Source organism: Anser anser (genome assembly GCF_964211835.1).
Source record: "Anser anser genome assembly, chromosome: 18".
Classification (NCBI taxonomy): domain Eukaryota; kingdom Metazoa; phylum Chordata; class Aves; order Anseriformes; family Anatidae; genus Anser; species Anser anser.
Genome location: NC_139739.1, coordinates 2265563 through 2292287, shown reverse-complemented (window position 1 = coordinate 2292287; position 26725 = coordinate 2265563). Strand labels below are relative to the sequence as shown.

At 47.3% G+C, this 26725-nt stretch overlaps 2 protein-coding genes across 3 annotated transcripts; both read left to right on the top strand.

The window, feature by feature from the left end:
* The first annotated feature begins 3 nt into the window (after positions 1 to 3).
* MAPKAPK5 (MAPK activated protein kinase 5) lies at positions 4 to 19712 on the top strand. 2 transcript variants are annotated; one of them, XM_083804227.1, is made up of 14 exons: positions 4 to 553; positions 3780 to 3853; positions 5044 to 5119; positions 6214 to 6311; positions 7793 to 7901; positions 10525 to 10614; positions 11245 to 11340; positions 12558 to 12638; positions 14238 to 14425; positions 16643 to 16763; positions 17450 to 17580; positions 18234 to 18355; positions 18729 to 18833; positions 19517 to 19712. In XM_083804227.1, the coding sequence occupies exons 1-14, from the start codon at positions 518 to 520 to the stop codon at positions 19609 to 19611; spliced, it is 1422 nt and encodes a 473-aa protein (XP_083660353.1). In that variant the 5' UTR covers positions 4 to 517; the 3' UTR covers positions 19612 to 19712. The 2 variants fall into 2 exon arrangements, with proteins under 2 accessions (XP_083660353.1, XP_083660354.1); XM_083804228.1 differs by having other exon boundaries at positions 15 to 553; positions 18234 to 18349.
* Positions 19713 to 19848: 136 nt separating this feature from the next.
* Positions 19849 to 26378, top strand: LOC310883581 (disintegrin and metalloproteinase domain-containing protein 21-like; the record flags this gene model as incomplete). The annotated part of the gene is made up of 3 exons (XM_083804200.1): positions 19849 to 19984; positions 23014 to 23112; positions 23318 to 26378. Exon 3 carries the CDS (start codon positions 23898 to 23900, stop codon positions 26376 to 26378), a length of 2481 nt encoding a protein of 826 aa, XP_083660326.1. The 5' UTR covers positions 19849 to 19984; positions 23014 to 23112; positions 23318 to 23897.
* Positions 26379 to 26725: the final 347 nt, after the last annotated feature.

The following is a 26725-nucleotide window of genomic DNA, read 5'->3' as shown; positions in this document are numbered from 1 at the left end:
CCGGTGTTCATCAGCCCTTCCCCTCGCGTGACGTCATCAGTTGGCACCGAGCTCCAGTCAGGCCCCCGGGGCCCTCCACAGCCCCTCGGCGCTTCCAGAGCCGCCCGCAGCGCCCGCCTGCGCCCCCCTCTCCCGCCTCAGCGGCGCCCCGGAAAATTCCGAGGAGGCCACGAGCGGCGAGCGGAGACCTCGCGCCTTCCCTCAGCGCCGCCCTTGGCGGCGGAGAGAGCCGCTCGGCGGGCCGCGCCGCCAGGCGGGGCTGCCCGGCGGAGGTGCCGGCGATGCCTGGCTCCCGGGCGGCGGCTCCGGGGCTGAGCGGCGGCGCTGGGCCCGCCCGCGGCCTTCCCTGCGGCGCTGCCGGCCCCCGGCCCGCCCGGCCGGGGATGAGGCGCTGCGGAGCTCGGCCGGGGCTGCCCGTGGCCTAGCGCGGCCCCCGGGCCCTCGCCGCCGCCTCCCGCTGCCGCCTCCGCCGCCCGTTCCCCGGTGCCGGTGCCCGTCCCCTGGGCCCTGCGGGAGGATGTCGGGGGAGCACGACATGGACAGGACGATCAAGGTACGGGGGAGGCGGCGGGGGGGGGCCCGGCTGGGCCTGCGGCTCGGTACCGGGCACCGGGCGGGGGGGGGGGAAGCGGGGCCGGCGTCCCGGTGCCCGGGGCCGTGAGGTGCTGAGCCCCGGGGCCGTGAGGTGCTGAGCCCCGGTGCCGTGAGGTGCGGGCTCCCCGTGTTTGGGCCCCGCGGCTCCGGGCGTTCCGGGGTTAGGGTGAGGCCCCCCGTGGAGCCCGGCGCTTCCCCGGGGCTCCGGTGCCTTCCCGGTGTTCTGGCCCTTTCCCGGGGGGAGCTGAGGGCGGCTCTGAGGTAAAATAAGAGGGAAGCGAGGCGCCGGAGGCTCTCCGGGGGCTCCTTGCCTTGTGCTCAGCGTTCGCTGTCACACAGACTCCAGGAGCCTCAGTAAACGCAAATAAAGTCAATAAACGCTTCCTCTGACGAGGTGGGTTTCGAAAGGACGTACACAAAAACTTCCCACGTATCGGTGTCTGCCTCCTTTCCCTGCCACCTGCCGCTGCGCCTTTATCTGCGCAGAAATAAACAACCCAAAAACCCGGCTCTGCTGCGTGTGCGCAGGCATGGTCCTGTGCCTGCCCCTCTCAGTTCGGAGGGGTCCGGATTGAGATCAGGTCCTGGGAAGTGTTTTGGGGTTTTAGGCGTCGCCTGAGTCCAGAACGCAGTTTAGCCCTTTCAGGCGTAACGCAGAGCTCTCTGCTTCGCAAATACCTGGTTATTATTTGGTTATTATTATACTTTATTTCCAACTTTCCCTCGGTACTCAGTGGAAGCGGGGAGGCGCCTTGGCCTGCTTTCGGGTTGCCGGCGCCCCAGATCGCTGACGGCCTGGGAGGACGCTCGAGACATTGTGCTGGGTGCCCTAAGCTGAACGAGAAGGAGTTGAGCTGTTGAAAAGGGCTCAGCCCTTTTTGCTCCCATTCATTTTTTGGAATCGAATGTATTTTAAATTAGTTTACTCCTTTTGCCCGCTGGAAATTAACGTGAGGGGTGATCTTGGCATGCAACCCGAGGTGTAAAGTTCCCATCCTAAAGGAAACGGCAAGGCGTTTAGGCTTGCTAGATGAAATAAACGTTGACGTTTTCAGAGAGCAGCTTTTAATCCGTACATTTGAAATATTTCATGCAGTTTGAGTGTTGTGAACCCATGCTGATTCGTGTCAACGTACAGCCTTGATGCTAGGTTTGGAGCTCTTGCCTCTGAGGGAGGAGGAGATGTAAGCGATTCTCTACACTGGTGAACAGCAAAGTTCTCAAATAGCGCATTTCACGTCCCTAGGATCGGTGAATAGTGTCTCTTCATTACCAGATCATTCGTTTTTACTGCCGAATTCTAAAGCTACTTTTGAGTGAGGATTGGAATCCTAATAAAAATGCAGGGGAAAAAAAAAAAAAGTTGGCTTTTTACTTAAAACAACGGTGAATGCCCAGAATATGAAAGAGGAAATAAATTATCCTGTACTAAAAATTAACGGATCTGTGGTAATCGAACTTGTCCCTCAGGAGCTGAGAACTGCCCGGTCTTATTCTTGTGTCATTTGACTCAGGGAGCACACGCTTCCCAATTCCCGACCATCGTCTTTGTTCTGCCTCGCTGAAATGGGTAAAACGGTCTCTGTGCCGTCGCAGAAACTGTTTTGCCCAGGTTGGGTTTGTGTGTGGGGACGGGATCTCTTCTTAATCCAACCTGTGCAGCTGAAAAGGTGGATACAGCTGTGGGGCAGGTGGTTTCAAAGCCCTTCTCCTGTTTTGGAACAGGAGCAGCAGACTTCCAAGCCCTGCTATAAAAACCTAACTGGTTAGTGCTTAATGATGGTGTTTCTCCAGAGCACTTAGTATTGCTTCACCCATTCAGCAGGCTGGCTGTCTTCAAAAATTAAGTGAGCCTGAGCTTGAAAACACGTGCATGAGAAAGGACTCGACAGTTTGGAAGAAGCCTTTCTCTGCTCAGTAATGTTTTTCTGAAACTGCTTTTATTCGAACTGTAATGCCTTCAGTTCTGTGTCTGAATAATGGGAAACTTAAATAGGCTTTTCTCTTACATGCCTCTCACGAGTCAGTGAAATTTGTGTTAATTAAATTGATAAGAGAAAGTTTCTTTGTGCTTCTGCTTGGAAACAACAAACCGTGTATGATCCACTTTGCCTTTTCTTCCCCTTTCTTTTAAAAGCCTTCCAAAAATCTCCAGTTAGAAGCAAACCTTAACTTCTTCCTTTCCACCTCTCCCGCTGGTCACTTACGATTTATGCAGTGCCCACTCCAGACTGCATCAAAAACGAATTTCCCCATTCCTCTCTGCCTTTACCCTCTGTAATCCCTTCAGGTACTGCCTTAAATATCAGCTTCCCTCCGAAGGGCTGCAGGTTGGGAAGGAAAGCTAAGGAAAGGGGGAGCGCAGACCTGCAGGAAGTTGCTTTGCGGGCGGGCAACTTCGTTTTTTATCCTTTGCGTCTGGTGCCAGCTCTCGTTACCGCCCGCTCCTGTCGGGATTTAGCAGGCACCTTTCTGAAAGCTGCTTCTCGACACATGTAGCAACGCTGATAGAAGCACGAACATGGAGTTTTGCGGCGTGTGTTACGCCGTGACTCCAGTTCGTGCCGCCGCGGGGACGTGTTGGAGCGTGGCAGCGCCCGGGCTGTGTCGTAACGAAGCCGAGCCCTGTTCGCGTGGATTTGGACGAAAGGATTACGAACAGGAGCTCGGTTCCTTATCAGGCAAGCCAAAACTAGTCACGCGGCGTTGCATTTGCAGTAGGGTGATGCCAAAGGTTTGCAAACCCGAAGAAAGCAGAAAAGTGATTTGCCTTTTTAGTGTATGACCCAAAAGTACGTAAAAATGATGAGATCGGGCCTTGGTATTAATTTGCGATTGCTCATTTATAGGCAGAAAGCTGGTTTTCCCCTTCCCAACTCTTAAAGTGCCCTTTATATGTTTCTGTGTTAAAGCTGCAAGATTTGCTGCTCTCAGTAATCCTGCCTCAAAGTGCTGGGGCGAGCAGTCCCCGCAGCGCAGAGCCTGTTCTGTGCCGAGATACACCGCGTTATTTTGTGAGCATTTGCACTTGTGCTTAATTCCCCTTGGGGAAGCAAAACCCGGGCTCTTTCTGCGCTCTGCTATCTTGCAAATCAGGTCTGCTGAGCTGGTTTTTTTTGGATGGGACTCAGTAATTTATTTTTTTTTTCATTCTCTTCTCCCTCCCTCTTCTCCTTCTCGCATAGGAAACGTCCATTTTAGAGGAGTACAACATTAACTGGACGCAGAAGCTGGGAGCTGGGATCAGCGGTCCCGTTAGGTAAGGCGCCGCAGGTCTCTCCGTGCTCTCAGCCGGAGAGAAGCCAACAGCAGGGTGCTGTGATGGTGCTGAAGGCTCCTTCTGAGCAAATAAACGTCCGTGCACTCCGCGCGGGTCGCGGTGGGTGTGTGAGCGAGGCGTTGGCTTTTACTGGGTATGGCCGAGGAAGGAATTCGGCTTGCTCCCGTCTCGCTGCCGTGCTCCTGAAGCGAGGCAGCCACGGGAATCGGCTGCGAGAGGACGGCGCCAGCAAGCGCTGCTCAGACACCTTTGTCCTCCTGCCGCCCCTGCCAGGGCAGTGCAAAGGTCGGCCCCGGTGTCGTCACTCGGGGCTGCAGCTATTTTTACCGGCTGGTTTATCAGATCATCGCGCGAGGCCCAGGCAGGTAGTGCCACCAGCTCCGCGCCCAGCACCGAGCCTGCCCGCCCTGGGCTTCTAACCACGGCAGGCACCAGGTGCTTTCTGTAAAACAAAACACGTTCCCCTTTTCGACGAGCTCTCTGCCTTCTGGGAGCAGGGATTTGTGCACAAGCTCCGGGAAACAAATGTCTGGGCGCTCGGCAGGGCGATTGTCTGCTGCCACCATTCGTCTTCCTGCCGAGGCAGTTGCTCTCTCCTCATCCATTTTCTGCTGCTGCACTGCCTGTGATCTTTATGAAAATACCCCTTTGTTCTCGGTGCTGCTCGCTGCCCGTTAACGCGTGGGCCCTCCCCACCGACGCAGCTCAATTGTTAGCGTTAAATGGGGGAAAGAGGGGAAAAAACGCGTGCGGCGCAGTTGGCGGCCCCGCCAAAACGAGGATTTCCACTCAGAAACGCTTTGTTTATTGCAGGCTACATCCTCCACCGGGGATGCTCAGGCTGCCACTGTGGGGTTTGAGGTTTTTTTCATCAAAAGTGACTCCACACGTTGAGTGGATGGGGTGCCTTCAGCTCGCCCGCAGTTGCTCTGAGTTCTCTTTTTGTGCTGCTCAAAACAGAGCTTTGTGTCAGGCATAACATGCCTGAGTGCGTGGCGGGCCGAAAGCCGAGGCTTTCAGGCTGGGACGTGGAGGCAGGTGCCCCGTACGTTGCAGACCGTGGGTATTCCTGTTAATTTCCGTGCGCAGAGCAAGCTCATAACTGCAGATCAATTGCTTGAAGTGTTAACACCCCTGCTGACCGAATGATTTTATTGCTGTAATACCAGAGTCTGCGTGAAAAAATCCTCTCAGGAGCGCTTTGCACTGAAAATCCTTCTCGATCGTCCAAAAGCTAGAAATGAGGTACGGTTCCCGGTTGTACTGCCTGCCTTCTGACGCGCCGCGGAGGTTCTCCCTCCGGGGAACGGCTGCAGCGGTTCCAAACCCTGTGCTCTGCGGATCCCGCTGCGCAGGATTCCTCCCCTTTGGTCCTCCAGGCTCGCTGTGCTCGGTCCCTGGAGCACGAGGTGGTGGGTGAGACACGGGGGGGCGGGTTTCTGGCCCTGAATTTGCCATGGGTGTGAGCTGTGTTTGCACACAAAGAACCTACAGAGCTGCATTTTAAAGCTAGAGTTCTCCATGTCCCACGCAACGTAATATCTATAGTTTAGAAGAAATTCTGTTTCCATACATCGCTCTCGGATGCCATTACCGTAAGAATCGTCAAGAGTGCCTCAAGTTGCGCTCTAAATTGTACGGGTTTGGCTGAATGCGAGAAACTAACTAAGCTCCCCGCTGCTGTTTGTGACTTTCTGTGGCTGACGTGCCAAGGCGTCAGCTGTCAGTCCGTTCAGAATGCCAGGCGTTGGTTCAAGTTGTCATGGAAGTGAAGAAATGGTAACTATTATCCTCAAAGTTTGAAGCAATTTCCGCTTCCTGTTAGGGAGCAAGTTCTCATTTAAAATTCCCGTGGGAAAAAAAGTTGGTAGACGAGGAGCATCAGACCTTGCCCTGACCTGGCCGTCCGGGTGGCTTTAAATTGGGTGGAATTCCTGAGGTCCCTGCTTCAGCGAGTCTGAACAGATGAGGCTCCATGTATCGTGAGTGCTAGACTAGTCCTCTTGGCCCTAAAAGCAGCTGGATTATGGAATTTCGGGTTTTATTAATGAATTTCCAGATACTTGTCAGTTTAAATCGTATTTTTATTGCAGCTTTAAGGCTAGTCCTACCTTGAAATGTCTTTCTTAGCCTGAGCAGTGTAATGGCAGCTGGTCACCCATATAAATCCTTGGGGGTGTTTCTTATTTTTCGAATAACTGAAGGGCAGTTTCAAACTGCGCGTGAGCGGTGCTGAGCACAGCAGAGCCACAGGTGGGCTCCTGAGTGCTGGGCAGAGGGGGGCAGAGCCGCTCGGGCGCGCCGCTGCTTACAGTAACGTTTCTTCCCTTCTCTTCAAGGTACGTCTGCACATGATGTGTGCAACACATCCCAATATTGTTCAAATTATTGAAGTTTATGCTAACAGTGTGCAGTTCCCACATGAATCCAGCCCAAGGTAAGATTACATAGGGTGTGATTCACTCCCACAGCTTGCTTTCCATGTTTAGGCTAAGGTATAGTGGAGTTTGCTTTTTTTTTTTTTCTTTTTCCCTGATCACCGTGTAACCAAAATGAACATTTATGGAGCTTTCCAGACATGATATTTGTACTTCAGGCTACGCAACGCTTATTACCCACCACCACCCTTCCCTCTCGATGCCCAAACCTTTGCATATTTAAATGAATTTGCGTCCTTCAGTGCTGGTTTTGAATACATCCTCATTTCTTAGGTCATCCATTGATTCAGTCTGTGATACCTGCATTGTCTTGGAGGACAAAATAGCTTCCAGCTTCTGTCCTGCTTCAATATTACTTTAGTAGCATGAATCGAGTTGTTTGTAACCTTTCAGGGTCCTTCTGCTTTCAAAGCACTGTTAAAGCAGGATTGGAGCTGCAACTTTTGTTGCTACCTGGAATCCTAAGGGAGATCCTTTTATATGATGGTGAGACAGAGGAAAACAGTGCCAGTCTTCCTTTAAAACCAGAACAAAGGAAGAATTGTTTCTAAAAATACCAGGTCCTGCCCTGTAAACCCTAATACATTGTCCTGCTTGAAACAAACATTGCAAAACGTGAACCAGACACGTGATTTTTCATACATTAATATGGCTTGGGTTAAAAAAAAAGTCTTAATATTGGTTGTTAGTTGAGGCAGGGGGGGATAGCTGGGAGAAATAAAGACCTGGGACTTGTCTTAGTCTGATGATTTTGCTGTGTGGTGAGAACTAGAAGTTAGTTTCTTGAGGATCGCCACACTTTCTATTCCCTGTCCTTCACAACGATGGCAGTAGAGCTGCAAATTGAAATCAGGAGGTGCAGCAGAGTGTCCAGACTCAAAAGCATCGAGGATTACTCTCGACCTCCTGCTTCTCAGTTGCCACGAGCACGGGTAGCACCTAGGCAGCTAGCTAGGCGAGCTGGTGCGTCTGCGAGGATGAGCACAGACGGGTGCAGGCTGTGCTCTCAGCCAGCCTGGGTTTGGAAGCTGTTTAACGTGTTTGATGCAAGACGCTGCCTGCCCTGTTATTGTCTGAGGGCAGATGACACACCGATGTGTCTAGATGGCTTCCAGGCCCGGACTGCCTCACCGGTGGAAAGCCTGAGCGGAGCTTGCGTCTGTCTGAATGCATCCACGTAGACGTCCTCGGTGTCCGCTCCAGCTGGAGGTGGGAGCCCAGCACGGAGAGCAAGCTGCAGGCTCCTGGCTGACCATCAGTGAGTCGGATCGTGCTGGGAGCCAGGAAGTCCTGCAGCTTGCGTGGTTAAAGTCAAAACTACTGCCCCAAAATGGCTAGAACGACTGTAGAAGCAGCAAGTGTATGTCTCTCTTTTGGCCTGCATCAGTAGATATGAAGTGTGCATTATTAGCTTAGCAATTATGTTATTTATTTTTTTTTGATTATTTTTAATGTAACGACATGAAATGCTTTTAAACAGGGCTCGGCTCCTAATTGTAATGGAGATGATGGAAGGGGGAGAGCTATTTCACAGAATCAGCCAGCACCGGCACTTTACTGAGAAGCAAGCAAGCCAAGTAACAAAGCAGGCAAGTCATAATCCATGTATAAGCAAATCCATGAATGGTAATGGCTAAAGTATTTAACAATTTCCTGGGGCGGGGGGAGTGGGGAAAAAGGAAGCTAAAATAATCCTCCGTTCTGATCCAACGATCATTGCCTGCTTTGTTATAACCTGACAATGCCAGAGTTTTAATAGAAGCAAAGAATCTGAAGGTGTGGGCTAGCTCCGCTGGGTTGGGACCCTGATGTCTCTGCTGTCCTTAGCTTTGCTTTTCCTAACGTGGTCTGCAGAACGAAGAGAACTCTTTCCCCTCACAATCTTCCTGCTGTTTGCCTCGCTGTTGTTCTCAAAGCGTTGCCTCCGATCCTCCGCAGGCTCTCAGCAGATAACGCGAGGCTCCTGAGCTGCGGTTTGGGAATGGCTCTTGGCCACGCCACGGTCTGAGTGTTTCGTTCGCCCCTCGGGTGGGGTAGTGCAGGCAGTAACGCTCGTGTGCCCCGAGCTGGTGGTTTGGAACCTGGGTGCTGTGTTTGGTTTTGTGGGTTGTTTTTTTGCCTGTCACATCAGGTCCCAAAAGGATCCTATAACTGTAGCTCATGTTTTCTGTGCTCTTCGTTCTGCTTTCCTTCTTCCCTCTCCATTTCTTTAGGCAGCTCATTCTCGAATGCTGTGTTTTTAGAGGCTCTATGATATTTACCGGGTGTCCATAGGCTGTTTGTGGCTTGGCTGTGAGTACCTTAGGCTGCCAGAGCAGGCAGAAGGGCCTCTGGGGGACTCAGTGCGGTGGTTCAGTGTCAGTTTGCCTCAGTTCCAGGCGGGCTTGTTCCCTCTCCCAGCTGTTGGGTGACTTGTGGGGGCCAGCCAGGGAGCCTGGGTTGGTGGGAAGGCTGCAGGAGAGGCGGTGTGGGTGCGTGCTGGGATGGCCTTTCCAGGGAGCCCCGGCAGAGGAGCAGCCTGTTCCTGCAAGGAACCACAAGGCATAAAGATGTTGCTGTCAGAATGGCTGAGCCCTTCCTTCTGCACAGGAATCGGCACCCCAGCATGAACCGAGGGCCCGAGTTGCCTTCGTGTGCTTCTTGCAGAGGTGGTAGTGACGTTCCTAACAAAAGATTTACAAACTGTAGGTGAGAGACTCTATTGCAGGTACGAGGCAGTGAATGGCCTGTTCCCACTCCAGTGGTCACTGCAGGGAATGAAGGAAAGAGAACCTGCAAGGAGATCTCACAGCATTTGAAGTAAATTGACACGATTGTTTATGAACATACCCCTATCCTGATCTCCTGCCTCCCCCTAAGCCGGGGAGATAATGTTTGGTACTGAGGCAAAATGGAGGGCCCCATCATTTCATCTTAATTTTCTGTCCTGTGCTTTGAGTTTTCTAATGAAATGCTAATTGTGCTGTTACCTCTTTGGCTGCATCCAGCAAAGAAATTAGGAGGAATTACCGAATTCTTGATGGTTTATTGCCATGTCTTTTGAGGGATTTGATTTTGGCAGTGCAAGGCAGCTTCTAGGATTAACCTGTTGGAAAAATCTTTTAAAGCTATGTAAAAAGATGAGATTTGAATTGAATGCTGATTTTGTGTGCGCTTAGGTATTCATGTGCCAAGTAACTCTTTGCATTACTGTTTATACAAATCTACTTTGGAAGAGGCATTAAAGCCTTATTCTTTTACCTGGTGATTCTTCACGGCTGTCTTCAACTACAGATCTTAGCTCCTTGTACCCAGTAATAGTTAAAACCTTGTGAGGCAACCTAATTTTACCTGAGAGCATGCTCTCAGTTTGTTCCTGAGCTGCGTTAACACTGGAGTTCTTCCGTCACAGTAATTTGCAGTGTTTTAGGGGCTCAGCGCTTTGCCCAGGGTGCTGTGTGTGGGTACAATCCTCCAGCAGGAATACCTCCAAATAAGGGTCGTGGGGCTCTGCCTCACTTTTCTTTCAGTAATGCTATTTAAGTATTTATGCTTTGTTTTTCTTAAAATTGATTGCACTTTTAAATGTACGGTCTGCAGAGCTTTCACGACTAGGTTACAGGCTTCTAAACCATGGCAGCATAAGCAGTTGTCTTTCAAAGAACCAAGTAATGCATTTCTGTGTCGTACTACGTGAAAGGAATAAACTGCAGGCACTACCTTCCAGAATTAAAGGACAGCGTTGCCTGAATGTTGGCTCATAAGTCAGTGACAAACGCGATAAAGTATTTGCAGAAATATTGGAGCAAGAACTCACTGGTAAACAGAATGTTGTCGCTGGAGAGCGTGCAGGCACATTTAGTGGCCCTGTAGGCCTGGCACAGCTTATAAGGGGACACTGTCGTGATCCATTGCACTTCTGGGGGTTGTGGCAAAGCCCTGAGTCGGTCAAACTAAAGAGGTTGGGAAGCTGAATATAACTTAGCTTTTATTTTCCGTTTGCTTTGAGTGAAATGCAAACTGAGTAGCTCGGTCGGTTTCATTTCCCAGTCCTCACGCTCTCCTGCACTATTGCTCTGTATGGCCGGGGTTGTCTTCACTGAGAATCCTACCCAAGTGGAATTAAAAAGGTTGGGGCCTAAGCGGTGTCGGCAATGTCCTTTTTCAAGCTAAAATAAGTCTCCTGAAGCAGGAGTTCTGCAATTGTAGTTGATTTATTGTGCCCTTTTTCAGATAGCTTTGGCTTTGCAGCATTGCCACTCACTAAACATTGCACATAGAGACCTCAAGCCTGAGAATCTCCTCTTCAAGGATAACTCTTTGGTAAGGTTAAGACTTGATATTCTTTTTGTACCGCTGAATTCTGTAAAATGGCTCAATGTTGATTTTCAGAATAGCTTAAAAATGTAAGCCGTCATTAATGCAATGTTTTGGTGACAAGAAGGAACGATTTCTTTGGCTTCGTGCTTTTCCATACTCTGATCTGCCTGAAGTACAGATCCGAGAACAGTGCCGCTGGTGTTCAGTGTGGGTCGGGTTCTCCACCTCAGCACAGAATCCTGCTGGGATGAGGAGAAAATTCTTTGCCTACTTCTCCCCCTCGTGTCATCAGGATGTTTTACACGTGCAGCGTAGGTGCTTTGACTGAAGCATGCTACCGTGCTGCCTCTTTCTTTCCTCTCTTGCTCATAACCACCCTGCATACGCAGCGACCTCCCTACAATGCACTGAGTGCTCTCCAAAGCTGAGAGGGGGCCGCTTTGACCCAGAGCACCCAGGAAGACAAAAATGATTGTTGCCAAGATCATTTTACCATCTTTTAGCTGCTTTGTGGAATGATAAAGGTATAAATATAAAAGAGGAATACATGTGGCAAAGGGAGGATGAGTAGGAAGCCATAAGGAGGTAGTAGAAAAGCTGATTTTATGCTGAAACCTCTTCTCCTTGTTTTAGGATGCACCTGTTAAATTGTGTGACTTTGGATTTGCCAAAGTAGACCAAGGTGACTTGATGACACCACAGTTCACTCCATATTACGTAGCACCTCAGGTAATGAATGATTACAGTTCTAGGTTACAGGGGGATAATGATCTTTATTGCTTGTATCTTCAAAAAAATGTAATTTATAAACCCTTTGCTGTGTTATTGAAGGCTTCTGGGTGCAGGAATCTTGAGTAGATGTATAGGAGCCACCTTTCAAGGTTGAGTGCTACAGTGATGAGATCACGAGGCAGATTTCCCAGACTGAGTTCTTAGTGTTGGCTTCCTGCTGATGCCTCTCGACTCTCCCAGTCCTGACTCCTACCAGTGAGATTACTCCAGCATTTTAAAAACTGGCTTTTCATAGTGTTAAAGGAATTGGTTTGGAAAATTCCCTGCTTCACAGTCCTCCTTCTAGCTCAGGCTCATACAAGGTTATGAGCTTCAAAATGACCGTGCTGAGACAATAAGGTGCTGTAAAGGCAATTGCTTAGAAGAGGGGCAGTGTCAGAGGGTTACCCTTTGACTTGGCCCCCTTGTCATCATGCATTAGGACATAATTTATAGTTACAGACAGGCTGGTTTTTGTAGTGCTGCTTCACCCACATTTTCTTTTGTGCTTTGTGTTGAAATCCTGAAGAAAAGATAAGAAAACGGCAGATAAATACTTAATTATGGTACTGAGCATGTCGGCAGCCTTAATGACTAGGAAGAGCAGCTGCAAAGATCAGACCGTGCAGCCACAGCTGAGTGCCCTGAACGCTTCCTCAGCTGGAGCTTTGTGGTGAGGGGCATATGCACTACAGATAGGGTTTTTAAAACCAAGTCAGCTACCAAGAGCATATAAAATTTTTCCTAAGTATATTTAACCTGTAGGTTTTTGTAGAAACTCACAGATTTGATCAGGTAGGGGTAAATTTGACTTGATTTGTTCATGGGGGAGGCACAAAGGGACATCTCTGGAGCTAGGGTTACCCGCCAAACACACTTTAAATTCCAGTTCCAAAGCAGGGAGGTGTTAGAACTTCTTGGACAAAACAGGTGAGAGCAATTGCTTTAATTCAGGCACAACCGGGGGCTTCACCTAAAGTAGCAAAATATTTGAGGTGGAGTTTTCCCCCATGTAGTAAGTTTCTGTCTTTCTTAGAACAGTTTGAGTTTGGTAGAATCTTCAGTAGCCAGAATAAATCCACCAGTGGGAAATGACATCTTTGGCACAGGCGTTGTTGTTTGTGGTATCTGTAAATGAGGTGTATTTTGCAATTTTTTTTCTCTCACTGCAACAGGTATTGGAGGCACAAAGACGACATCAGAAAGAAAAATCCGGTATTATCCCCACCTCACCGACACCTTACACTTACAACAAGGTAAGCTATGAAACAGTCTACATGTCAAGGTCTTTAAAGCATATTGTTTTGGCTTTTTTTTCCCTCCACAGGTGTGCCTGCTGTAAATGTAGTTTATAGACACAGTTTATCACCTGAGACAATAAACTTTGTCATCAAATTTCACAGTTATGACCAGGAGCAATAAAGTTTTGATCTCTATGACACAGGTACATTAAAGATACATTAGTATCTTCTCTGTAAACCCATCGCAGAACCTCTCCAGCCCCTCAGCTCCCCAAATCTGCCCTTGGGCAGCTTTCCACCATCACCTGAGCCTGGAGTTCAGGACTCTCTTTGCAATTGGCTGCGTGTTCCTGCCCCTCCTTGCGCTGGCATAAGCCAGCGGGGGTTCCCCTGGAGGACTGATAGGGCTGGAACCCAAGCCAGGAGAGGAGGAAAGATCGGCCGCACAAATGCTGGTGTTGGCAGGAAAGAAATGCTGCGGCTGCTTGAGCAGGGTCAGAGCAAGGCCTTCCAGCCCCAGCCTGCACCGTGCCAAAACCAAGTGATGACAGAGCTGAAGGATGGGGTGCAGTCGAAGTCCGGGCTGCTGCGGCCCTCTTCCCTCCTTCGGTCACGCTGGTGTTGCATGAACACACGGTGAGCCAGATGGGAATGGATCTGGCTTTCAGCTTCTTTTCTGAGGTGCTTTTTGGCTGAATCCACCCCCAGCTGGGCCTGTTCTGTACCACACAGGCAGTAGCTGGTGCGGGGCAGGTGAGGGGAGCGTGGAGGGCAGTTGGGAGCACAGCGTCGGCAGCTGTGCAGCTCCGGACCTTCTGGAGCTTCTTCAGCTCCACAGTTTTTACTACAGACCGCTGTGAACAAGTATTCCTGGCAGCTCATTTGTTTGATGGTGTTTGGTATTTCAGTCACACATTCTTAAAAAAGTGACTGTCTAGTATCCTGGTTCACGTTCTGACGGTCAGAGACAAGGGTTCAGACTACATAGCATTCTTATTCACGTTCTGACGGTCAGAGACAAGGGTTCAGACTACATAGCATTCTTATTCACGTTCTGACGGTCAGAGACAAGGGTTCAGACTACATAGCATTCTTATTCACGTTCTGACGGTCAGAGACAAGGGTTCAGATACCCCAAGAGACGCAGTGAGCACGCAGCTGGTTTGTGCCTGACACGCTGCCTGTTTCCATGCAATTCACTGCTGCACAGCAGAGCGTTACAGGAGTGTGTTCTGTAAACAAGAGAGCTTGGGTGCTGGAAGTAGGTTGGTTTGGCAGCATCTTGTGCTTACATATTTGCCAGAAAGATATTTTAAAATACACTTTTAAAACAAACTACCAGGTAGAAATAGCAAACTGGTACGTTTCTCTTAAAGGAAAGGATAAAACATAAAGTAGCTAATGGGGAGAAAAATAGTTAGTAAAATTTATTTCTGATGTAACTTTGACTTTATGAGAGAGGAGGAGCAAGTCTGTAAAGGTGTTTGGATGGGTCTTTAGGAGGAGGCTGAGCTGTGCTCCTGTTTTTGTAGGGAATTGTGTAAAGCTTTTAACGTAGGTACACCACTGCTTGCTGCAAATTGCGCCCCAAAGTGATCGTTTCCTTGCTTTCAGAGCTGTGACTTGTGGTCCCTGGGTGTCATTATCTACGTGATGCTGTGTGGATACCCTCCGTTCTACTCCAAACACCACAGTCGGACAATCCCAAAGGACATGCGGAAAAAGATCATGACAGGGAGTTTTGAATTTCCAGAGGAAGAGTGGAGCCAGATCTCAGAGATGGCGAAAGACATTGTGCGAAAGTGAGTCGCTTGAGGAAAATGTGGTATTGCTCTTTGCTTGTATTAAGAAACTGGAAAATCACATAAAAGTGCATTGTCACAAAGGGATTATTTTTCCAAAGGCGGGGTAAACTATCTGCAGAACATACAGCTGAAAAAGTTTCTGTGTTCAACATGAAAGAAGTTTGGTATTTTTTTTTTCCCCTCTCTTCTTTTCTCCCTAACTGTTGTGTGCAAATTCTGATGTTTCCCGTGTCTAAAGTTGCTAGAGTACTGTGCATGTAGTCTGTGGAGGGAGTGGGCACGCTGCCTTGCCTCAGAAGAATATAGGCAGCTGGCTGGCACGTCTGCCAGCTCTACGTGGGCATCTCCTGCGGCAATGTCTAAACTCCTGTTAAAATCAAGGCCTAATAGAAACTAGACAACTGAGTACAGTAGATCTGTCCCTTAGAAGCCTGTGCACACACTACATAGCCTAAAAGGAGTCGAGAGGGAGGCATGGGAAGGGAGGTGAAGATCTGTCACGAGGTGTCAGACTACGAGATGAGGTTTTCCACTGATATTTTATTCTAAAAGCTTCTGGGAGCTGTTTTTCATGCAATACACGCCTCTCGATTGCAAACGTTTCACACGTTGTGATCCTGTTTGAAAGCAACGTCCTGACCTCACTTCTTTTTTTTTTTTAAAGCAGGAGGGACTTACTGCCTTTGTTTGCATCACCAGAGGAACTGGGAGGATAAAAGCAATATAAATAGACAAAAAATCAATCCGTTAAACAATTTTAAAACTGTTGCTGTCTTTTCTGGTGTAATGTAAAGCCTCCAAGGACTTAGCACCGTTTGGAAAGGGTGCTGAGACCTGTTTATAGCAGTGCAGGAGAGCCCACAATCTTTCAACACACAAACTGCAGGTTATGCTGCAGTGAAAATCCTGTTTAAACCAAGGTCAACAGTCAAAAGATGTAATTGTGTTTTAAAGTAGCCGTGAAACTCAGCTCGCGGAATGTTGTCACTTGTATTCAGTTAATTCTCTGAATAATGCTGTCAGGGCTCCTTTTCCTGCCCGCCTGTCTTTTCCATCCGGAGTCTGAATTGGAGTTTGCAGTGCAGGAATACATTGAGAATTTTGGAGGGTTTTCCACGTTATTTATGTATGCAGCTATCCTAGTGGAGCCTTGCTTTTGGAGGTCACGTTTTGCATTCAAGTGACCGCTTCCTTTCAGGCGTGTCGAGTTGATTTCTGACCTCAAGCTTTACAAGTTGGAGCGCTTGAGAATGGATTAGGACTTTGAAAGCCGATGCAGAAGGAATGCATGTGTCTTGGGTCCTGGATTAATTCTGAACCGACGACCTGTTTGGCAGCGTGGCTTTGCCAGTGAAATTTATGAGCTAGCCTGTGGTCCTGCTGACATTTTGTAAAAGTTATTTCCACTTCCTTGGTGCATTAAACAATTCTGCTCTGCAGCCAGGAAGCTGATTTAGAGCATTGTCTGGGAAAGCGCGACAAACTCATCAAGTCATTCTGTTTCTAATTTAGACACTTGGAACAACTTGTCAGCGCTCTGTGTGAAATGTTACTTATTTTTACTAAAGAGTTACGATTATCATGAGAACGTGAGGTTATCCACAAAAACTCTTTCCACGTTCTCGTTCCAGTCAAAATTAACTCAGTGGGCTTTTCCGAGGTTTCAGAATAATGTCACTTTTTATTTCGAGTTGCTGTAGCTTGTCGAAGCATCTGTTACTTGAGGCTTTTAGAAAGGAAAAAAGCCAAGGGGTTGCCTGGTGAAAGCAGCTAACTCAGACAACAGGTTTCCAGCTTTGAAACTTTGCCTTACTTCGCCCTGCCCGGACTCCTTGGTATGCATAGAGACTGTCATGCAGAGCGTGTTGTTTCCAGTTTATCTGGAAGGTAATTTCCCACATGGGAGGATGTTAATACAGAGTTCAGCTGAGCACAGTATTACCAAAATGGTCTTCCGTGCCTGTCTTTATGCTGAGTTGCTGAATACAGCTGAGTGAGCTGTGAGAGCATCACAGTATCAACCGCAGCAAGGGGCGGTGAGGCTGACAGAAAGTCAGACTGCCTTGGGGTCAGCTTCGTGTTTTAGTTATTAGGAGTGGTTTCTTTTTTGGTCTCTCTAATGTTTAGAGATTGCTAAGTGCTCTGATCCCAGACAGAGCGGCGTGCTGTAAATCAACAGTGACCGCTTTACGGACTGACTGATTCCTCTCCCAGGCTGCTGAAGGTCAAACCTGAGGAACGGCTGACCATTGAAGGTGTGCTGGACCATCCCTGGCTCAACTCCACCGAGGCACTTGATAACATCCTACCCTCTGCCCAGCTGATGATGGACAAGGTCTAAACAATGTTTTGTTTTATCAGGAATGTTGCACAGAGGAGCTGGATAGCTCCTGGGTGGTTTGAGTGTTTTCTTTCACATAGCATTCTGCAGACAAAGAGCTTCCTTCTGCTTTAATGAGAGCCAGAGATATTTGTAAGAAAATGGAAACTGTTTGGTTTGAGGTTCGTGCTAGGAGGAGAAGCTCCAGGACTGTCAGTAAGGAGCAGCTCTGTGCTAACAAGTGGAAAACAGAGTACAGCAGTAAAAATGACTGCGGACTCTTCTGTAGGTCTTTGCTCTTTTTTCCCCATGTTTTATATCTGACTACAGCTATGACCTCATGAATTAGAAGCAAATGAGTACCCCTCCTTGCTTTTTTTAAATGCTGCACAAATAGGAGTACAGTCAGCTCTCATAAGCGTATGAACATGAGACATAGGGATGATTCTTCGTCCTGTTCAGCCTCTGTGAGGTCGGGGTATATTTTCCTACAGTCAGTGATGGCAGTTCTAAACGTGTCTTGTGTAATGCAAGCCTAATTTTTGTTACACGTCTCTGAAATGGATAGGATAAATGAATAGGATTTTGATGCTTTTTTTTTTTCTTTATTCTTTCTGTCCATGGCTAACATTGTCCATATATTGTCCTTTAATTCCCAAAGGAGCTAATTAAAACATCAAGCACAACTCTTCTCATTCCAGGCGATGGTTGCAGGGATACAACAGGCTCATGCAGAACAACTGGCGAACATGAGGATCCAAGACCTCAAAGTCAGTCTCAAACCCCTTCACTCCGTCAACAACCCCATCCTGCGCAAAAGGAAATTGCTGGGGTAACTCTCTAAAGCTTTTTCTGAAAGACCAAGATGTCGGCAGCTGTGATGCCTGGAGAGTGGCTTAAAGTGTGTTACGGGTTCATTCAATTGTAACCATGCTCCTAAATTTCTGATTTGGTTTACGCGCTCTTCATGCTGAAGTGGATTGTTGGATTCAAGTGATACTAGAATAATGCAGTGCCTCTTTCAAGATCTGCCAGTGCAGGCAGGAAGGAGATGGAGTAGTGTTATTATATTATACAGGCAGTGGAACAGATCCATTATGAGAAGATGAGGCACACGTTGAGTAGGGAAGGGCAAACTGGGAGAAAGAATTAAAAGAATTCCAAGATTTTTTTCAGATCCTGACATCTGACATTTATGTTACCACAAAAAAAAAAAAAAATCAAGTAATCTCTCTTTGGGTTACCTGTCTGAAAAATAGAAAAATATATTTTAGAATTATCCTTCAATTAATTTGAATTAATATTTATTTTTCTTCATATTTAAAGCGGTCTCATAATGCAGCACATTGTAATAATTAATGCTAAATCTGTCTCTCTTTCACAGCTCTCCAGACAGTGAGAGAGCTGTACTGGTACAGTTATGCAATGGGTAACGGACTCGAGTTGCATTCCAATTGTAATTGTTTCCTCCTTGTTCTTCTGCAGCACTAAGCCGAAGGATGGTGTTTACATCCATGACCCGGAGAATGGAAGTAACGATTCCAATGTGGCTCTGGAAAAGCTCAGAGATGTGATTGCTCAGTGCATTCTACCGCAGGCTGGTAAAGGTTGCCACTTTTAAGAAAGTTACATTCGTAAATACGCAAGGCACTGACTTTGTGCTGTGCCTCACGATCAGTCTGGATTAGCAGTGAAGAAGGATAGATGAGCTGTCTTCTTCAAAAAGAAGACAAAGCTCCTGTCGTCCTAATCTGTCTTGTTTCTGTGGACACTAGTTTTAGTGCATGTGTAATAATTAGTGCCAACAGTAACATGTGGAGCTGTTGAAATAACTTTGAGACAGGAGTGTCTGCTTTCAAGCCAACTTCTTAGTTTGCATGAAGCAAGGGGGAGTAACTGTAGGTGGTGTTGTTTACTGAAGCTCTGAGTGTTGCTGAGAGGCAGAATGACAAACCTCCTCATCTTTGTTCTCCTAAACAGGAGAGAATGAAGATGAGAAGCTGAATGAAGTGATGCAGGAGGCATGGAAATATAATCGGGAGTGTAAGTTGCTGCGAGACACTCTTCAGAGCTTCAGCTGGAATGGTGAGGAGCTCCTCTTTCCTGCGGGGTGAAGGAGAGAGAGCAGGGACCTTATTATATGGAAATGAAAACAAACTTGAATGTGCCACACTGATTGAGGTTTCCACAGTTTCAGCCCTTCTCCAACATGGCTATTTTAGAAATGAGGTTTGAAGTTCTGCTTTAAAATTCCTCTTTGAGGTTGAGGGTAGAGTTTTCAAAGGCACCAAGTCATTTGGGAACTTAATAGCACAGATGGATCATCACTTCAGAAACTGCTTTAGCTGATCCGAGCTGGTTTCCTTCCACCTGTTTATTATCCTCTTTCTGTTGGAGGCTGCTGCCCTTATCTATGTCAGCACAACATCTCTTCTATTCAATTTAGAGAGGAAATGGAATTAAACTAGGCCAGCTGCTTTTGGGAGTGTTTGATGGCTCCGTGACAAACCAGGGCAGTGGCACCAGCCAGGTTCACAAGGCTTGGCCATGTCTCTTCCTTATTTTTTTTCTTTTTATTTTTAATTTAAGTTTTTAAGTTCTCTTTTTTTTTTTTTTAATGGAACTAGAGATCTTAACTGGTTTGGTGGCCTTGCAAATGTTGTCCTAAGTGTCTCTGTATTTTGTGTTCAGCCAGCGTACGATGCCAGCCGTAATTACTTTCCTCCTTGTGCCCAGCACCTGCTGACTACCTCTTCTTTTCCTTTCAGGCAGAGGATTCACAGATAAAGTGGATCGGCTAAAACTGGCAGAAATAGTAAAACAAGTTATTGAAGAGCAGACAAACTCCCATGACTCTCAATAGCTGGAGCTTCTTAATCTTATTTTTTTTACCATTTAAGATTTATTCTTTAACTGTAAAAAGTATTTTTATGTAAATTAATAAATCATAATTATTTCATGAAATTTCCATACTGCTTGAAAATGCTGTATAGATGTAGATACAAAAAATCATTGGTACTGTAATATTTTTTTAAAACTCAGTTCCTTGAGGTATATATGATCACTTACGTACTGTTAATCATGAGTCCCCCAGATGGGGCAAATTATATTGTTAAAGACCATTCTTTTTCTTAATAACCAGTTGCAGAAGCTGCCTTCCATCTGCTATACATACAGCCAGCTGCAGTGACTATATATGTGAACAAGACAGCCACAGTTTCTCAACACCCTGCTCAGTAAGTACTTGAAGCAAGTGCTGTGAAATACAAACTTCCTAGCTACCTTTTGCACCTAAATTCTGAGTCTTTATGTAGAGGCAACAAAATAGCCTTCTGTTTCGCTAGATGACCCAAGAGCCGTGCTTGGCCTTGCCAAGGGCACCTGAGTCCATACGCTTGCTGCATTTTTCAGTTCTGATCAGTAGCCCTCTTTCTTTCTTCTGTAACCCATCTTCCTTGGACCTACTTTTAAGGCTTAATGGCCATTCAGCATAAAACTCCTCTTTTTACCATGCCGTTCAATGGCAGAATCAAAGAATGTTCTAGTTACTTATGTACAAGTTATTTTTATTTTCACGATGGGATCTTCTGTAGACAACAGTAAGCGTGGGGTCTATTTGTTTTGTCCCCAGATCAGAAGTTCTGTTTCCACCTTCTTTTTTCCACTCTAGAAGATCCAACTTTTGTTTTCAGACTTGTCCTCTTGTTTGAAAGAGATCATCCTGGCAAGGGTCATAGTGCTGCTGTGTGAATCCACCAGTGATCCTTCTCTTGTGTCACCATCTGGAGTCCAAGCTCCCCGTCTCTTTGCCTTCGAGCTCCTCCTGGCGGAGCAACAGATGCAGGGCTGCTCCTTGACACATGTCCTTATGCTGCCTGGACCATGAGGCTGCCCAGGGCAGATTCTTACACTAGTCTGGAACATTGGCTCCAAAAGCTGCTTTTTTATTTTAATGAAACAAACAAATGAAAAGAATCTGTACATATTTCTAGTTTTCTACCTTCTGACACTTTTCTTTCTTTTGAGACTGGTCGAAGGCTTTTTATAGAGATATTTTGGTACTAAACCTGTGCAGACATTGAATGAGTTTGGTCTGCAGACTGAAGTGCCAATTCAGGGCTATTAGTAACGACTCTTGAACATTATTGTTATATTTCATAGCTCGTTAATTTTGGGTTTACATTTACAAACCTGAGCCATGAATCTCCCAATCTACTCCTATGACAGTCCAGCCTTGTTCTTTTTTGTCTTTTTTCTATAACAGACTTCCTTGTAACCTTTAGCTTGGATGGCAAACCAGTGTCTGACTCTTTCTATGAAATTTTTTAAGCAGTAACTTAGTTTTTCTACATGAAGGAGATGCTTCATTTCCCATTCTTCGTCAGCACCTTGTCAGCTTTCTTTTAATCCTGTTGAGAGTTTTCCAATGCTTGATTTATTCCACAGTAAGAACCACAGTCCCTATTTAACCATCACTTTCTCTGATGGAAATGGGGAGTTTTTTGCGTAAGCCAGAATTGTACTTCTGACACTACATGGAATATTTGTGTACTGACATGCATTGATGACAACTGTAAAGAATTAGCAGGTGACAAGAGTATTTGTCGTTTCTTGGTAGTATCAGCAAGTTTGCAGGCCCTATGTGCGTTTCTGTCCTTGCCCTAAATTCCAGGTCATGTCAACATCCATGCAATCTTGAAATGTATAGATCATTTCCTTTTAAACTTGAAATCTGTGTGGTGTGTGTTTGTTTTTCCTCTGGGAAATCTCAGTGTGTGGGAACTTTTAAGTATGGAAAATAGAGAAATAAGCAAGGAAATCTCCTGTGTTTGAACGGGAGTGCAGAAAACTCCCTACAAAAGCACTTTGCAGCTCTGCCCTCTGAGGAGGAAGATACTCTGGCAGTTTCTGGGGAGCCAGAACTTCTGAGCAGTAAAATGGATCAGATTGTAGCTACTCTCATTGTTAACACAGTGCATTCAGCAGGCTACTGCCACGCCACAGTCTGCTGAGATCCAAGCAGCTTGTGAGCACCGCGGAGTGTAACACACTGGGACTTCTTTTTTCTCTGGCAGGCTGCTCTAGTGTTAAAGATGACAGTAGCAAGGCTTGTACGCTGATGTGTAATGGTCTTTAGGACATGGCTTCAGCCTACTTCTGCAGTACCAAGAGAGGTTTGTACAGTGGGGAGCACCTTGGAGGGAGAGCAGCTGCTGCTCGCTGCCATCCAAGGCAGCTTAGAAATAAGCAGACGGGATCTGACTGTGTGCCTTTTCTCCTGATGCTCTCCGCACGTACACAACAGAGTCATTTCGAGCAGTTACTGGTAGTGAGGTGGGTACACTTGTGATTGACTGTGAGGTGTTTTGGTGTCTGGAGGGAAGTCACATTTCTAAGGGCTTTTGTGATGAGGAACTGCGTTTTATGGGTTTACTGTTGATTTTAGGGTCTGTGAGAAGGAAGAATGGCCTGATCTGAAATGGAGGGAGGGAGGGACAGATTTAAGAAAATCCAATTTGAAAATCCGAGGTCAAATGGTTTTATTTCTATGAGAAAGTTGATTATTTTACTCTTGAAAACAAGTTGTTTTAGATTTCAATATTAAATAGACTTGAATGGATCTAATTGACTTATTTTAAAGTTATATTTTACTTTCTTCTTCCTGTGTCTTGCATTTTTCAGTTGACATAAATGCAAAATAACCTTGTCTTGATTATGTAACATTTTAGTTTGTAATAAATCTACTGATGCTTTACAGCAGACTGTGAATATTGTACATATCTTGAGATGGAAGAGTTGTGTGGGAACAAAGAAGACATTCTTTGTAAAAACACTAATAGGATATGGGAAAGCTATGTAGTTTTTTTTTCTTAGAGTTTTATTTAAGACAAGAATCTCAGAAATCATTTGACCTTTTCAAAATTTTATGTATATCTGACTTCTCCTGTGACTTGATTATTTTAAGGTATATATGTTAAAAGGTTAGGAGAATTTGACTAGGAGAAAGAGTTTTTGATTGGAAATAGCAACATGTCAAAGTTTTGCTGTCATTACTTCAGGTTTTTCTTTAGGAAATCTGAATCTGTCATCATCTGCCATGTTTAACTTCTGTGTATTAAAATGTTTGCATTTCTCCTTTCCAGTGTTACCTGTACCATGTTAGTTTATTTCAGATCAGTATTATATTGTAAATATTACGCATCAATGTATATAAATGATTTTACTAAACTTAAAAGTTACTGGCTTCTTTTTTTTGGTCCCCAAGTCTCTTTAGCACAGAAGGGGAGAGGACGGCGGTGCCCAGAGCCCCGGGGCTGTGCTGCTGTGCTCCCTGCTGCCTCAGCACCACGAGAAACCGCTGCTGGTAGGCATTTGCTTCAGTAACACAATTCTTTGAGGTGAATGAGCAGCCAACAAGATAGGCTGGGTAAAGCCGTAGGAATTCGTGTGCTCTGCCTGGTGACGTAGCTTGAAAAGCGCCTCTAAATGCCATTAGATGGCAGCAGGACATCCCCGCTGCGGCAGGTTAACCTCTGAAGGTCTCTGTTTGTTTTTTTTTTTTCTTGTAGCTACAGCTTCCAGGGAAGGAAATTGTTCTGTGCAGCTCGAGTAGCACTTAGTGTTTATGACATTCCCCCTGTTGAGTGTAACAACTCCTCCGTTCTGCCAAGAGCGTTCCAGGTGACTGTAGGAGAGGAGGACGACCATGGCAGGGCACTGTGGCAGGACTGGCAGCTGGTGAGAAACCGGTAGGTGAGAAGTAGGTTGGCCTTTGTTCGGGCTGGTGGGAAGGGGAGTGAGAGAACAATTTCCAAGCATCCCAGGTGTATTTAAGGCAGCCAAATGCTCTATGAAAGTAGAAGAAAAGACCCTTTTGTACTCACAGAAGAAGGTTGCCTGGCCCAAGGTATGCCTCTCCCTTTCCAGCAAGGAAACTTCCCTTGAACGGTTAAAACGTGTGGTGACAAGCACTCAGCTGAGTGCTGTGCCCTGCAAGGATATCTGTCAACAGCCACTGCAGGCTCTCACCCTGCACCGAACCCATTAGCAACCAAATCCTCATTGTTTTCCTGGTAATCTTCTGTTGCTTTCCACTTAGAAAGGCTTAATCCCCTTTTAAACAAATTGCTGTAGCAGCACTGGTTCATCATGCTCTCAGCAAACAGGGTCAGCCCAAGCAGGGCGCAGCAGGCTCTTAGTGGTGGCATGGGATGGGATTTAACAGGATACTGCTCCTGCTGGTGCCTGGAGCACAGCTCCTGTCCTCCCCGTGGAATGTTTGTGTTCAAAGTGGAGCTGGAGAAACGGCCTCTCCTCAGGCCCTTCCATTCCAGCCGGCCGCCAGCCCCAAGAACGGCTCAGCTTCGCCTCCCACCCCGTGCCAGTGGCCGTGGCTCCAGCCGGACGCAGCCGTGGGTCGTGCCAAGGTATCTCCTGATGGGGAGCAGGGTTCTCCTCGTGCTGGGCTGCTTCCTGCTCCTGGGGCTCCTGCTGCCCTGTGGAGACTGCAGCCCCCAGCCCACCTGGGGCAGCACATCCTACGAGATAGTATTTCCAAGGAAACTTGGCCCCAAGGCAGGGAAGGCCAGCCGGGACAGCGTGTCCTACGTCATCAGCATGCAGGGGGTAAATTATACCATTCACCTCAGGCAGAAGAAAGACTTCATAGTAAAAAACCTCCCGATATTCACTCGTGACTCTCAAGGGAAAATCATGATCGAACAGCCCCGTGTGCTAGCAGATTGCTATTACCGCGGCTACGTGGAAGGCATCCCAGACTCCACGGTGACTCTGACTACCTGCTCTGGGCTCAGAGGACTGCTGCAGATTGGAAACTTGAGCTACAGCATCGAGCCCCTGGCAGCTTCCTCCGCATCTGAGCATCTTCTGTTGCAGAGGGAGGTGGCGGTTCCTGGAACGGTGATCTACAAAACACCCCAGAGAGGCAGACAATTTCCAGGTCGTGGTACAGCAAAAGGGCAGTTCCAGCCCTGGGGGCGCATGCGGTATCTGGAACTCCTTGTCGTGGTGGACAAGGAAGGGTTTGACGCTTTCGGTGGACATATAACTAACGTGACGTTGGAAGTTATTGAAATAATCAATCTGGTGGACGGGCTGTTTTCTTCTTTCCGCCTTCGCGTGTTATTAGCTGTGCTAGAGATTTGGACAGAGAAGAACCCTATCAGCATTACCAAAAACGTAACTGAGGTCCTTCACAATTTTAATCTTTGGCAGATCCAGCAAAGCCCTACGCATGTTGCGCATGATGTGGGGTGTCTGTTTGCCTCGTTGGACTTTGGTCACAGCACGGGAGCATTGTACAGGAGCGGCAAATCGAACTTCGCCAGTGCCTGTGATAGAAAACGTGCTTCTGCTGTTGTTTCATTTGCCAAGCGGACTTACGTGGACACTGCTGTCCATGTCGCCCACGAGTTGGGGTATGTCCTTGGCATGGATCATGATGACAAGTACTGCAGGTGTGGAAATGCCTCTAAATGCATCATGAACGCACAGAGCACAGTGAGCTACGAATTCAGCAACTGCAGCGCAAGGTACTATTTTGATTTTATAGCGTCAGGGCGAGGACACTGTCTGAATAACATCCCAGCATCAGTAACGACGTTTGTGCCGCAGCGCTGTGGGAACGGTGTCCTGGAGCTCGGGGAGGAGTGTGACTGTGGCTCAGAAGCACAGTGTAAATTGGACCCTTGTTGTGATAACAACTGCCAAAAGAAAGAAGGAGCCGTTTGCACTTCTGGACTCTGCTGCAAGAATTGCAAGCCTCTCCCAGAAGGAGAAGTGTGCAGGGAGAGCACCGACCCGTGTGACCTGCCTGAATATTGCAATGGGATATCTGAGCATTGCCCAGCGGATGTGGCCAAGCAAGATGGGACGGTGTGCGCTGAGGATGGCTACTGTTACTCAGGCAAATGCAAATCACGCACGTTACAGTGTAGGAACATCTTTGGCGAGAAAGCAGAGCCTGCTCCACTGAAATGTTACAAGGAGCTGAACATGAAAGGGGATCGGTTTGGTAATTGCTGGGGAGATGGGCTAGATACCAAATTTCAGAAATGTGAGCTAGAAAATGTCCTGTGTGGGAGGGTGCAATGTACTAATGTCAGGCACCTACCTTGGCTGGAAGAGCACTCAACCATCATTCAAACCCCAGTGGACGGTACCTTGTGCTGGGGCACAGACTACCACTTGGGCGTGGACACCTTGGATGCTGGAGCCATTGAGGATGGCACGCAGTGCGGGGTGAAGAAGATCTGCGTTAACCGGACGTGCATCCTCAGGGAGAAGTACTTGGCACCCAGCTGTTCTGCCCAGAGAACGTGCGGAGGAAAAGGCATTTGCAACACCAAAGGAAACTGCCACTGCAACAGTGGCTGGGCGCCTCCCAACTGCCAGTTTGTTGGCTTTGGGGGAAGCATCGACAGTGGGCCTACGCCAGTCACTAAAAAGGGGCTTTTAAAATTCATCGTCAGGCTTACCATGCTAACTGTTACCGGTGTGGTACTCGCAGCACTTGTCATTGACCGTGTGAGAAAGCTCAGAGCATCCCGAGTATTAAGCAGGGCGGTCGGATGCTTTCGGTCTAGAGAACAGGCTCCTGAGGGGATGTGAAGGACTAGGTGGAAGAGGACAGCGCTAAACCAGCTGAGAGGCAAAACTGCCCTGCATAGGACCTCATGTGGCAGCAGTGGAAAGGAGGACTCAGCTTCAGCCTCACAGCTGCAATGGACATATTTAAAATTGATCTACATTCAAGTGTACAGTTAGAATAGCTGTAGAATAGCAAAAAGAAATTGTTTTCATACACCTCAGTAGGAAAAAGAAATTGACTGAAATGACAGAGGGGCTCAGGTTAGTTTGAAATGCTCCTGCACGTTTGCACTGGCGGCCGCGACTGAGACAGGCGTCAGCTGGTGTAGAGGGACAGGTGATGCACTGTGAGGAGTGCTGTTGTGGTT

Bases quoted from the DNA above. Each gene is read 5' to 3' on its own strand.
- MAPKAPK5 (XM_083804227.1), top strand. From the start codon at position 518: ATGTCGGGGGAGCACGACATGGACAGGACGATCAAG. The intron at 17,581-18,233 runs GTAACTCTCTAA...GTTCTTCTGCAG, and splicing joins CGCAAAAGGAAATTGCTGGG to CACTAAGCCGAAGGATGGTG. The intron at 18,356-18,728 runs GTTGCCACTTTT...TCTCCTAAACAG, and splicing joins TCTACCGCAGGCTGGTAAAG to GAGAGAATGAAGATGAGAAG.